At 38.3% G+C, this 13074-nt stretch overlaps 1 protein-coding gene across 3 annotated transcripts in view; it reads right to left on the bottom strand.

Moving 5' to 3' along the window:
• Positions 1 to 1110: 1110 nt before the first annotated feature.
• Positions 1111 to 13074, bottom strand: part of LOC108233636 (transducin-like enhancer protein 4) — a 36158-nt gene continuing 24194 nt past the window's right edge. For all 3 annotated transcript variants that reach the window (XM_017412219.3, XM_017412221.3, XM_017412220.3), the window contains exons 8-20: positions 12404 to 12420; positions 8558 to 8680; positions 7671 to 7724; positions 7421 to 7573; positions 7094 to 7226; positions 6315 to 6502; positions 5117 to 5193; positions 4765 to 5014; positions 4440 to 4687; positions 3581 to 3728; positions 2686 to 2836; positions 1695 to 1771; positions 1111 to 1336 (exon numbers count right to left, since the gene is read on the bottom strand). In XM_017412219.3, the coding sequence (XP_017267708.1) occupies positions 1229 to 1336; positions 1695 to 1771; positions 2686 to 2836; positions 3581 to 3728; positions 4440 to 4687; positions 4765 to 5014; positions 5117 to 5193; positions 6315 to 6502; positions 7094 to 7226; positions 7421 to 7573; positions 7671 to 7724; positions 8558 to 8680; positions 12404 to 12420 (1727 nt within the window). In that variant the 3' untranslated portion in view covers positions 1111 to 1228. The remainder of the gene's footprint in view (positions 1337 to 1694; positions 1772 to 2685; positions 2837 to 3580; positions 3729 to 4439; positions 4688 to 4764; positions 5015 to 5116; positions 5194 to 6314; positions 6503 to 7093; positions 7227 to 7420; positions 7574 to 7670; positions 7725 to 8557; positions 8681 to 12403; positions 12421 to 13074) is intronic.

Raw genomic sequence — 13074 nt, 5'->3', positions numbered from 1 at the left:
TTGAACCACTGAATCAGGTGTGTTGGAGCAGAGGAACAGGTAAAACATGCAGGATAGCGGCCCTCGAGGACCAGGATTGGAGACCCCTGGTCTAAACAAAACAATCTGCCTCTGAACGCATAAATGTCCATCGCAACATGACCCACCATGTTTGTTTAATGTGTAAAGATAATACAGTTCAAATACATCATACGTGTATTTACAGTAGACATCTTCTGTTTTTGGATCAAACCATAACTTCAACCAGGCTTTACGCTAAGCTGAGCAAACTCTCCTTACTCTTTCTGTATTAAGTCAATGTGTGTTTTTGTAGAGTGTGATCATAAGCCGTTCCTTGAAGGACAACAACACTTTTTTAATCATCTGTTTTGCCCTTAAGGAGCTCGGAGACAATAAGGAACCGTTTTAAGATAAAGCACCACTCAGCATGCAACTGTAATGAAATGAAGGTATGATGTGTATTTTATGTGTGGAAGGCTTATTGTTCTTTTTTGAGTAATAAAAGTAAGAACAAAAAACAAGATAAAATGCACTTTAAGACAAAATCAATCAAATAAGAGGGAATATATTGCCTTTGGAGCTCACAGAAAAAGCATTTTACCTTTGTCTTCGAACAAAGCCTCATATATTTGCTTAAAAACACAAAATCACATGCGCATAATTGCAACTTCTGTCGATCAAGACATGTGTCTGTCTCAGAGTTTATTATTATGCCTCTGTTAGGTGCAATTACGCAGAAAATTATGCAGAAATGACAGATGACAAAAATGGCATGTCGTTTTTGAGAGAAAATTGGGATTAGGCACCAAGCTCACTTAAAGTTTAAAGCCAAATATATACAAAGTATATAGATAAATACTGTATACATTAACAAAGACACTTGTTTCACAGCTGCTTGTTGGAAAACAAAATCAAATGTAGCAAAGGCTTGTGTCAAACGTTACGTAAAGGAATGACTCAGTGCACGTGGACATTCATTTATCCTCACAACAACAAAACGTCACTTAAGTTGAAATAATGGAAAGAAAAATAATCTCTGTGCTTAGTTCCACTTGTTCGTTTTTGATCCACAACCAGCCAGAACCAGGAAGTTAAACAATCACGGTCCAAGAAAGGGTTTGGTTTGTTCTGTTTGAATTTTTTTTTTTTTTTTACACATTTAAAATTTGTATACAGATGATGGAGACTTCACGCCCAGATGCGAAGATGTCGTTGGAGCTCAGCTCTCCTAGTAGATGACCTCATAGACGGTTGCTTTTTTGTCACCTGAGCCCGTCACGATGTACTTATCATCTATGGAGATGTCGCAGCTCAACACTGAGGATGACTCCTTCGACTGTGAGGGGGAAACAATGTGTGCAAATTGTTTTAAAAACTGAGAAAAAAAATAGTATCATGCATGTGATAGAGAAGCATTCAAACTCCCACACACGGAGAGCTGAGTTTGCTTTTACTTTGTAAGATGTTGCTGTGTTCGGCATCAGAGAGCATTTTGTTCCATTCTAATATCATTCAAAAATTGAACGTTTGGCCTTTTTATTGATCATCCTCTCATAAAAGTTTCAAGTCCGTGAACTGAAACGGATTTGATGTCTTTCTCAAAAGTATCTCAATACTCCTGCAGATACAACCTGGACTGTTTGGCCTTTCAGCCGCCACACATGCAGTTTTATCCTCTCTTCTTCCACACTCACCTGAAAAATGCTGGCTCCATATGGGGTTCTCCATGCGTTGAGCAGATTGTCTTTTCCTGTGCTCACAAACCATTTTCCTGCAGGAGACAGAAAGATAATTTTATACATGCGCCAGTAATTTGTCTATCTGTCATTTTGTTTTGTTATTTTATTCTCAGATTGTCATATTTTAGTCATGTTTAGTCACAATGCTTATCATGTAGTGTTACAAACTCCTCCAAAATTGTCACCCTCACTAGAACATAATGTAATTCAAGATGGTGAAAGATTTAGTAATCAGAATGCTGTCTCATGCAATATCATGAGATATCAGGCTCAAAGTATACATTGTTACTACCACATCAAACTTTTGTGCAATATCTGTAAAACTGAGTTATAGCCATTTTGTGTTGGCTTTTGTTGACTAATTATGGCAGCCATTTTGAATTGGGTTGACTCCAAAAGTTAATCAGTGGCAGATGTACATCCAGTTGTTACTTTCTGAGAGTTTCAGTAAAATCTGTCTTGTGGTTCATTAGATATTTTGCTAACAATCAAACAGTAAAGAATGAAGAATGAATGCATTCTTTTCCTTTCTCACAGTGCCACCTTTTGTTCCTCATTTGTGAATTCTTCAGTCTGCTGGATGGCAAACTGTGAGCTAACACAAAACAAAAAGTTATTTAATTCATGCTAATATAAATTAGCACAACACAAATTGTGGGAAGTGGCACAACTTGGTGAAGTGCAGTTTCTCAGTTGGAGGTTTCTTTGTGTCTGCATTTTGGGTTACAGGTGAGCAAGACTCTCAGCCTGATCAGCAAATAAACTGAGATTTTTAATATAAGCTACCAGGATGTTATGAAGGATTCTTTCAAAAGGGCAGCCATGATTTTTGCCTATATATAATGGCTCAACTCTAATGTAAAGTCTAGTGCCAGTTGATTGCTACCACCTATTTACCTCATACATCTAAATTAATGACAGCTCAATGACTGCGTTGGCCTCTTACCACAGTGAGCGAATCTGAGAGACAGCACGCAGCTTTCATGCAGGTGGAGCTGGTACTTGTCAGGTTTGGTGACGTGCAGAACCTCCACATTGCTGTTTTCCATCCCCACTGCCAGCCACTCGCCCGTTGGACAATAACCCAGAGAGAAGATCTGCAACCAAACCAAGCGCTACGTGATTCAAGGTGAATGATTTTCACGAGGTGAAGTTAAAAACGCACTCATAATAGCATGAAAAACCCACTAAACCTAGTGTTATTTATTATATTTGAGAAATGGCTGGTGAAAAATTTGCTAAAGCTGTAAAGATAAAGGCATAAGAAGTTTATCAGCCATATTGCTCCCTGTCTGCCCTGCCCTCGCTGAAACCTCCTTAATGCACACTCACATGTGCACACTTAGGGTTCTGAAATGGGTCTATTCTGGAAAATTGCAGTAATGGTCTATTATTGCTGCTTTTCTTCTAAGCTGAAAAAAACAAGCCTAAATTCAAACTGCGAGTATTATTAGTGTTAAAAGTATTTGAGGGCAGGACAAAAACAGTCTGGCCTTTAGTGTGGGTTAAATGCTCTGAACTGAGCTTGTAAATTACTGCAATAAATCAAAGGCTGAGACAGTAATCACACACGCTGCCGTTTGCAGCGACTCGTCCTGCACAATTTTTACCAGTCTGTGACATTTTTACTTTAACTTAACCATCAACTAAAAGAAAAATGCATCTGTTTCAAAACCAAAGCCTATATAAGCAATAACTACAAACTACAAACAGAGCTAGTCCCACAGTGCTACAAAAACTAGATTTTATACTTTAGTTTAAAATGCAAAGCTTGACAAAATACTTTAAAGTTGGTTAATAAATAACATTTTGCTGTGTATGTTCTTTAGTTTGTTGGGTACCTGGGAGGTAAAGTCGTGCTGTTGCAGCTGCCGTCCCTCTCTCAGATCCCAGGAGCGGACAGTGTTATCCAGGCCTCCAGTCCACAGCTTGGTTCCATCATTGGAGATGTCTATGCAGCTGGCCCCATCGGTGTGGCCCTGGAACTGCCTGCAGAAAAACAAAGGCAAACAAATTCACCTTGAACAAGAGTATTCAGCAAAAATCATAGAATGCAGATACAGTGCCTATAAAAAGTATGGCTGTTTTATCCTTTTATTGCTATTATATATCAGTCATGGTGTTTTTGACAACAAAAAAAACCTCTTTAATAACTAAGCAAAATCAAATTTCTACAAAGTAATACCAGTTAAATAAAAATATGCAACGTAAAGTAAGTGATTGCATAAATATCAATCCCCTTTAAGGTGACTGTCCTATTTCAACTCAGAGAAAACAAGTCAAGGGATGGATACAAAAAGATTTCCAAGGCCCTAAACATCCCAAGGAGTTCTGTTAAATCAGGGGTGTCCAATCCTGGTCCTTGAGGGCCACTATCCTGCATGTGTTACTTGTTTCCCTGCTCCACCACACCTGATTCAGTGGTTAAATTACCTCTTTATGTTCTGCAGAAGCCTGTTAATCAAAACATGCAGGATAATTGCTCTCCAGGACCAGGATTGGACACCCAACTGTCGTCTTGAATTGGGTTGAGTTCAAAACTTAATCAGCTGTAGATGTCAAACTAATAATTACTTTCTGAAAGTTCCATTAAAATCCATTCAGTGGTTCATGAAATATGAATATACAGACAAACAAACACATTATCCCTCTGTCTTCACCTTCATGATAACTGACCCTCTGAAATCTGCAGCCACCCACCTGACCAGAGTCTGGTTGTGAAGATCCCAGACAGCTATGTTTCCATCGGAGCAGCAGGAAAAGCACACTTTGGAGTCAGGGCTGATGGCCAGAGCGTAACACGCCGGCGCTGATGAAGTCAGTTCTGCTTTGATCCGAGGAGTTGGTGTCGCCAAATCCCAAATCGACAAGGTGCTTGCCTCCCCGCCAACAATGAGCGTTCGGCCATCCGGGAGCAGCCGACATGAACGGATGTAGTTATCTCTGTTCTGATGTGACAGATACGGTACAGCTGGTAAAACGATTTGTTAAAAAGTACTCTAATCCATATGGTGCTTGCACTTACAAGGCAGTCCAGCTGGGATACAGGGGTTTTGTTGCCTGGGTGACTGATGTCCCACACCTTCACACAGCCTTTGCCCCCAGTGTAAACATGACGAGTCGGGTTACTGATGGTAACGGCGCACACCACCTCTCCGTGGCTCAGAGTATTGATCTGTCGAGCATGGCGTGGGATGCCAGGGCCGATAAGTGCATCAGGAGGAAAAGGCACGGGCTGCATTTGTCCATCAGCGCTCACATGAAAGGAGTAGGCTCTGAAGAGACAAAAGGCGTCGATAATACGAGAAAAAAATGAGGTAAAATCGGACATTATGGACTGAATGTCAGCACATCAGGAACGAGGAACGGAAACGTACGGCTTTCCGCCAGGAATCCCTGACAGGTTGGGAGGAAGGCCTGGGACACGAATGTGGTGATGAGGATCAAATCCCACCTAAACAAATTCAAAGGATGACACGGTTTGAAAACAGTTCAGTGACATACACCTGTTACTACAGCAGGGAAAAGAAGTGAGGAAAGGAGAGGCAGACAGAAGAGGGACAGACAAACAGGGAGAGACATGAAGTGAAGAGTCGAGTCATCCTAAGCATCAGCTACCACCAATTAAAATAATAATTAAAATTTTCAAAATAAAGGATGAAGTAAGAGTAAGTTTAACTTTTTAAAGTAGCTAACCTTATGTGACTTTAGATTCCAGCAAACATTTTGTTACCTTAGCTGCTGCTTTTTAGTTAGTTTTGCTATGTTCAGCTTTCAGCTACAATTTTGCTACATTTAGCTGTTTGTTAATCTTTTGCTATTTTTAGCTTTTAGTTAACTTTTAATCATGTTTAGCTAGCATTTTGTTAAGTTTAGTTAGTCTTTTGTTACCTTTAGCTAGCCTTTTGTTGCTTTTATTTTTGAAGAAAATCTTTTGCTACTTTTGGCTTTTAGCCAGCATTTTTGTTTTGTTTCACTTTTAGCCTTTTTATATTTAACAACTCAGTTTAAGCTTCTTGTTCTTCTTAGCAAATTTCAGCAGTCATTCAGCCTCCATCTTCATGCTGCACTTTTGCAGAAAATGCCATTTCTATAGTTAATGTTTGCATTTTCTCTATTACATCTATTTTGTTTACACTATTTTAGTAAAACTGTAATTCATTGATGGACTTAAGATTAGAAAATTAGCATAAACTTGTGTTTTTACATTTTGCAACTAATTGAAAATAACCAATTTTCAAAGGGAGGCCAGTGAACGGCTTCAAAAAACATTTTGTGATGTTTTTTTATTCTTTTCTTTATGAAAGATATTGTTTTGTTACGTAATATTTTATCACTCAAAATTTATTAATTTGCATATATTTCATTGGATGTGGAGCAGTGATTCGGATTTTATGACTTAAATGAAATGTACACCAGCAAAGGGCAGCTAATTTGAGTCAAATATCACAAACTGTGTGAGTTTGCTGCTCTGTCTAATGAAGTTGTTCCTTGCGGTGTTTGACCAGTCCTGTCAGGTATTAAACAATAATGTTTTCATATTCAGAGTCGATGTTTCGGTGAGAGTTCAGGTACCACTTGTGTACGTCCGTAGGCTGCCACGGCAGCAGCAGCCACTGCGCTCATCTGCGGGGAGATGTTATGCAGGCCGGTGTACGCTACTCCAGCTCCACCCAGCTCTCCATTCATACCTGGGTGGGGAACCATTCCGAACGGACCGGGGTACGAGCAGGGCACTGCGAGAGGCGTGCGGAGACCGGGAGCTGAAAGACAAAACCAGTACAGGTTATGATATCTAAACTTAGTCTGGTTTGTTTACCTGTGAGAAAATACTTTTGGTAGGAGACATATTTACTCCTTAATCCGAAACTAAATTATTAACGTTAAATTAGTCTCTCTAGTAATTATTAATTTAAAAAAACACTTAACACAATTTTAGGCAACTGAACTACTGACAGGAAACTGAGATTGTCTGTCCCAATCCAATCTACTTCAGGAAATGTAGATGATTTTGGAAACAGTTCAAAAAAATAATTTTTCCCACTGCCATGAGGGACGAGGAAGCATGTCTGTCTTTGTGTTTGTCTGTTAGGAAAATAACTCCTGAGCCAGTGAAGGGATTTTAATGACACTTTCAAGAATTAATCAGTGAACAGACAACCTGATTCAAACACAAACTAGTTATAACTCAGTTAGTTTTACAGATATTAAGCTAAAATTTTGTATGATAGAAGCTGAAAGTCAACTCCAACACTTACATATTACCCAAGATCTTTGTTTAAAACTTTGGCATGCACAGTGAGGAGCGATACACATTCTTTCAAAGAACACTAAGTTGTGTTTTAAGCTCTCACCCAGCATCTCAGCTCCTGTAGGTTTGCTCGATGTCGGCCTCAGGCCAGGGGTGGTGGTGCTGCTGGGTGTGGGCACCTCAGAGCGAGATGTTGGGGTGCTGGACTTGGACACGGGGGTTGTGGACTTTTCATTCTGTATCCAAAAACACCAAAATAAACTTAACAGATGAGCAGAGCAGAAACATTAAATCAGCAGAAATGGTTCATGTTTTAAACCACTTTGTGAGTTGTGATTTTTGCATTTATCTGAATGCCTAAAGATAGAAAGCTACCCTGAGAATAAGTGAAAAAGAAGATCAGAAGGATTTAATTACCCAAGTGACTCACCAGATTAATCTCTTTGGACTTGGATGACGGTGTACTGCTGGAGGAGGCGATGGAGGAAGGACTCAGGGGTGCATCTTTCTTCAACAAGCGATTTTTGTCCAATCCGTTTTCCCGAGGAGAGTGGGCAGGACTTCCTCGAGGTGATGCAGGATCCTGAGATGGGTGAGCACAGACGTGTCTGAGGAACCGAGCTTCATTTGTTTCCAACCAGGTAATACAGAAAAAGTGATCATGGCAAACTGTTCGGTACCTCGTTGGAAACATCCACCACCAAGTTGTCATCGCTCTTCTCTCCATCACTTTCCTGAGATTAACATAAAACAAAAGCAATTTTACTCTGATGGAAGAAAAAGAAAAATTATTCTGAATGCTGAAGGTAAAACAGTTCTAAAAGCTAAACAAAGCTGAAAGCTAAAAGCTAGCTAAAAGCCAAAGTATACAGAATACTTCTTAAAAGCTAAAAAGAACAAAACTCTAAAAGTTAAATGTAGCAAAAGGCTAGCTAAAGGCTAAAAGTAGCAGAATGGTAAATAAAATCTAAAAGTAGGATAAGAAGACAAAAACAGAACCAGTTTGCTAAAGCAGATTTCAGACAGAACAATGTTTTTGAAGGAATTTAAGAGATATCGATGTATTTCTATTGGGAAAATGTTTGTAAATAAAGTACAGAAGTTAAAAAACCAAAAAGTTGCAGCACCCATCTCATGAATGAGCTGAACATTTTGCTATATGAATGGCTATAATAGCACAAAATATGCAGAAGTTAGATTGCAAAAAACATGAAAAACTAAAAACAGAAAAACAATAGTGTGAATGCTGACTCACCATTTACACAATGATTGAATTACTACCATACCGATGCTGAAATTTAATTGGCAGCTTAAATACTGTTTCAATACTGTTTCCCAGCTTTGAAAACCATGTGAAAGTGGTCTTGATTTTCTTATTTTAATTTTAACTGTTATTTTTCCTTTTATTTTTACAATGCAGAGCTCAGATTCTCTGCTGCTGTATCATCGAGGCCATCTCATCACAGGAGGGCTAAATGATTTAGTTCACCCTTTTCCTTCACAATAAATTTGTTTGATAATACTCCTCTCCTCCTCACAGAAGGTTTATTTGAACATCTTCACTCACATAGCGTGTGGAGGTCAGCTCCTTGTCATCTGTCTTCTGCTTTTTGCTGTCAGATGAAAAATCGCTTGAACTCCGGTGCTTTTCTCCAGTTTGAAAACTGGCTGTCGGAGACACAGATGAACTCTGCAAAATAAATAAATATGCACATAAAGAAGCTGAAGTAAACAGAGATCTCTGTTCTGAACCAGATCGGTTATAATCCACAGCAATTCAAACAAATGTGATGATTTTTTTAATTCCTTCAAATGTAACTTTGTGTTTTACAGTGAATAAAAAAGATAGAAAACTGCCAAAATATCTTCAATCCCTGTAAATGGTGTCATGTGTGATTTCATGCAATATTGCAAGAAATTGGAAGACGTGTTAACACTTGAAATATGTGTTGCTAATGACTCCCAGCTTCTAACAAACCAAACTTTAGCTCATTATCTGTAAAACTGACTGACTTTTGCATTTGCTCAGGCTGATTAGCTTCTGGCGGCCATCTTTAATGGGGCTTACTCGGAATGGTAATCAGCCGTAGATGTACATCTAGTGATTACCTTCTGAGAGTTTTATTAAATTCTGTTCACTGGTTTATGAGCTATTTTGCTCACTCTACAGACTCTACACACAGACGAAAACATTATTTATGCGCAATAAAAAAAAAAATCTTTAAATATGTCGTAATGTACAGCTTTACAACACTGCCTGTAACAACATCCAGTTTTTACAGCATCATACATACATGAACACATCAGCATTGAGTATGAGCAGGTCCTCTTATATCTCTATCCTTTAAATATCATTACTGAGGAAATAATGGTCTTTGAGAAGCAAAGATCAAACTAAGGTCAGTTAAACATTTCCCCTCTTGTCTCTGCTGATCTCCGCCTCTCATTGGGAGGCGCTGCTCGCCCAGCAGACACTGGACAGAAAAAGGAAAAATAAATCCAGACCTTTAGCTCGACCTTTCCACTAACTCACGCCTGTAACCTTTCCACTGCCCTTTGCCGTGCTGCAAGTGTTGATGGCAAAGATTCTGTGTGTGGGAAAGAGTCGGGCTCGGTGTGTGTGTGTGTGTGTGTTTGTGTGTGTGTGTGTGTGTGTCCTGTTTACATTTTAGAGTTCTGTATGTGCAAATAATCTTTAGATGTCAGTGTGTGTATAGAGGTGTCTCTCCTTGAGTGATAAGGAGCAAGTTGAGCCATCGCTCTCTGTCACCTTCTTTTCACACTGATTAGATTAATTAGCCTGCAAATTAGCTCGCTTCAAAAACATCAAAGCAAATTAATTTTGCTGCAGAGACAATCAACGGCACCGCCGGCAGTACAAGCATTGTGACTGTGACAAACTCTTTGGTGTGGGTGAGTGAAAGTATTCATTTTTATTGACATCCTAATTACATTTGCCTCCCATATCAAATTAATTCTGCAGCTCCTGATAATAATATCTGTAGCCTCTTGCATCTTGGTTTTTTTTCTCCTTCCATTTCAGAATCAGCATGGCTACCATTTGTCTCTCTAATAATCAGGTGAGAAAATGCAGAATGAAAAAAAGCTGTTTTTAAAAATAATGTTGGTGGTCACTGTCAATTTAAGGCCAGCCAACATGACGATGCATGATTGGGGCTTATTTTATGTAACTGATACCAATGACCTTTCTGCTCAAGTATATATATATATATATATATATATCAAAAAATACTTATAGTGACATACACTACTGAGTGACTGAGTGTAAGTTGACATACTTAAACTTAAATGTAAATTACCACCTACAACTGATTAACTTTTGGACTCAACCTAATTCAAGATGACTGCCATGGCCAACTGATCTTTAAACACAAAAAAATGGTTATAAATTTTACAGATATTGACCTAAAATTTGGTGCAATAGCAACTCAGACTGATCCCCAACACATATTTTGAGCTCTAACATATTGTGCAAGATCTTTGTTTACAATTTTGCCATTACCTATTCTAAGTCAGCTATGTCTGTCTATTAGCAAAATAATCTGATGAATCATTGAACAGATTTTAATGAAACTTTCAGAAAATAATCATAGGATGTACATCTAAAACACTTTAACTTTTGAAGCTAATCGGATTCAAGATGGTTGCCACTTCCAAGTCACCTTAGAAAACACAAACATTAATTTTTGTGTTTAGCACAAATATTGTGCTAAACATTTCATTGTGGTCATAGCTGAGACTATTCCCTAACACATACTCTGACCATGACAGCTCATGATATTAAATGAGTACTATTCACTAGACAAGTATTATTTATTACGTGAGATCTTTGATTAAAACTATAGCAGATGAAGAAAATTTATCACATGATGTACTGAAAGGGAACATTACAGGAATACAAAGCAAATAAATCAAAAGCATATCAATGGGATTTACTGTACAACCGAGAAAACCAGTTTTCCACTCCTTCCAGCCAACGCTAACAAAAGATCTCCGAAGGTGCTGTCCTTGAACGCACCGTGACTGCCTAATTGACTGCCTGTCGTGGCAACAATGGGTCTGGAGACGCACACCGACGTGCCGTTTGTACACACACACCTTTATCAGTGTGTGAGGCGCTAATGCCAAGGACATTAAGGCACAGATGTTCCTGCAGTTCACACAAACTGTACTCTGTGGACTGTTGCCACGACAACAGTAGATCACTGACAAGCGGCTTATTGGTTTCATGGAGTGACTGTTGGCCGCTATGTCAAAGAGCATCCCTCTGTGTGTGTGTGTGTGTGTGTGTCTAAGTGTGTGTGTGAGGGTGGTTTCTCACAAGGCGCTAATGAAAGGAATTCATCATTCTGGGCTCAATGTCCTTATCGCTGATTTCTGATGACCTCACAAACACACACTCACACACACACACACATGCACAGCTACTAATTGCACCAATCATGAAGCCCACAGCTCAGTGTGTGTGTGTTAGCACTGCATGGGGGGCAGGAGATAGCATATTAAAACATTCTCCCAGTTTTTACTGACTCCAAACCCAAGAACACACACACAGCCCTCTGTAACTGTGTGTCTGTTCAAGCATGTGAGCTCAGTCTGCCCGTATAAAGAAATGCTAATCTGCTCATTGAGTATTCAACAAACCAAATGTTTGCCTTGGGAGAAAAGCGCCGCTTAAGAGACTAATTACTACAAGCACTGGATGTAACCGTGATCTGTTCCATAACCTCTCTGCTTCTTCCTTTCTCTCCTACTTAGATTTTGTCTTTGCTTTTCTTGTTTCTTTTCCACCAGAGTTTTAATATTCTCTCTAGTTGTCATCATTTTCGCATCTCAGATGTCTTAATTAAACTAATTTCTCTGGGCACAGTGCAAGTATTTAATACATAAAAGAAATATTCGCATTTCAGAATGAATATTTTGTCTTTATAATAGGAATACTTCTCATTTATGTGTAAAAAATGTCTGATGTTGCATCCTCTCTCAGTGTGACATTGTAGTGTAATTGTGTTTCTTATATGTAGGGACTTTATATTAGGAGACTGCAAGTAAAAATAGTAACATTTTATTGCAGACAAATGCAAGCTTTCATTTTGGGTTCACTAACAGTAAAATATGTAAAATGTGTATTTTATGTGCATCATCAATGATTATTTCTTGAAGGTTTACCTAAAATCTTAAAATCAGACACACAAACACAGAGCTGCTAATGATCGCCAACCTCTGGCTGTTGGCAAAATAATTTATTCAACAAACATCTCTTTTTAGAGGTGGTGCAGGTGTGCCATTTAACATAAAAATATCTAACATTGACTCACCAGAAATATATCTCTATTTCAGTGTTTGTTGTGTCTTTGTGATACAACAGGAAAAAAAAACAGAAAAGACTTACCTTAACTGAGTCTCTGTCTGAAGAGGTGAAAGACATAAAACAGAAAAAAACTGATTAAACCAAAAGAACAATGTTAACACAAGCACAAAATAAGAAATAGAGATATGTCGTTAACTAGATTTGAATTGGTTATGGTCTTGATGTGACTCCGTCCTGGGAAATCTGTGAAGACGTCAGCCTCCTAACAAATCTCAGTAGTTAATACTAAAGACAAATACACACATTCTGAATAAAATAGCACTTTTCTGCTTCTAAAGCTTTGCAGTTTGCCTCTGATTCTCACATTCACCAAAACTCATGCGTCGTAACCTTCTGCCTGCAAAGGATGGATGAGACCTTTTGAGAATTCAAAAGAAAGCAATTTCACTTGAATCCCCTCACAGTTGAGCTGATGTCAAGAGACAGAAAACATGAAAAAAATAAAATAAAATAAAAAAATCTTTTTAAAAATGTTGATAGTTTCAATGAATGGATAGGCTCGGTGTCAAAAGCAAAAAAAAAAAAAAAAATATATATATATATATAAAAAATGTGTAGTCAAAACATACGGTGTACAAACTTACAAGATGGATAGAAGGTCTTTTAGCACATTCAGGAAAATTGTAACCTCTAATATTCAAAGAAAGAGCTAAAAATCAAATAAGAATCAGAAACTTTACATAATTTGAACA

The sequence above is a fragment of the Kryptolebias marmoratus genome, linkage group LG1 (assembly GCF_001649575.2).
Source record: "Kryptolebias marmoratus isolate JLee-2015 linkage group LG1, ASM164957v2, whole genome shotgun sequence".
NCBI lineage: Eukaryota > Metazoa > Chordata > Actinopteri > Cyprinodontiformes > Rivulidae > Kryptolebias > Kryptolebias marmoratus.
Note: the sequence above shows the minus strand (reverse complement) of the source record. Positions and strands in the feature narration are given on the sequence as shown.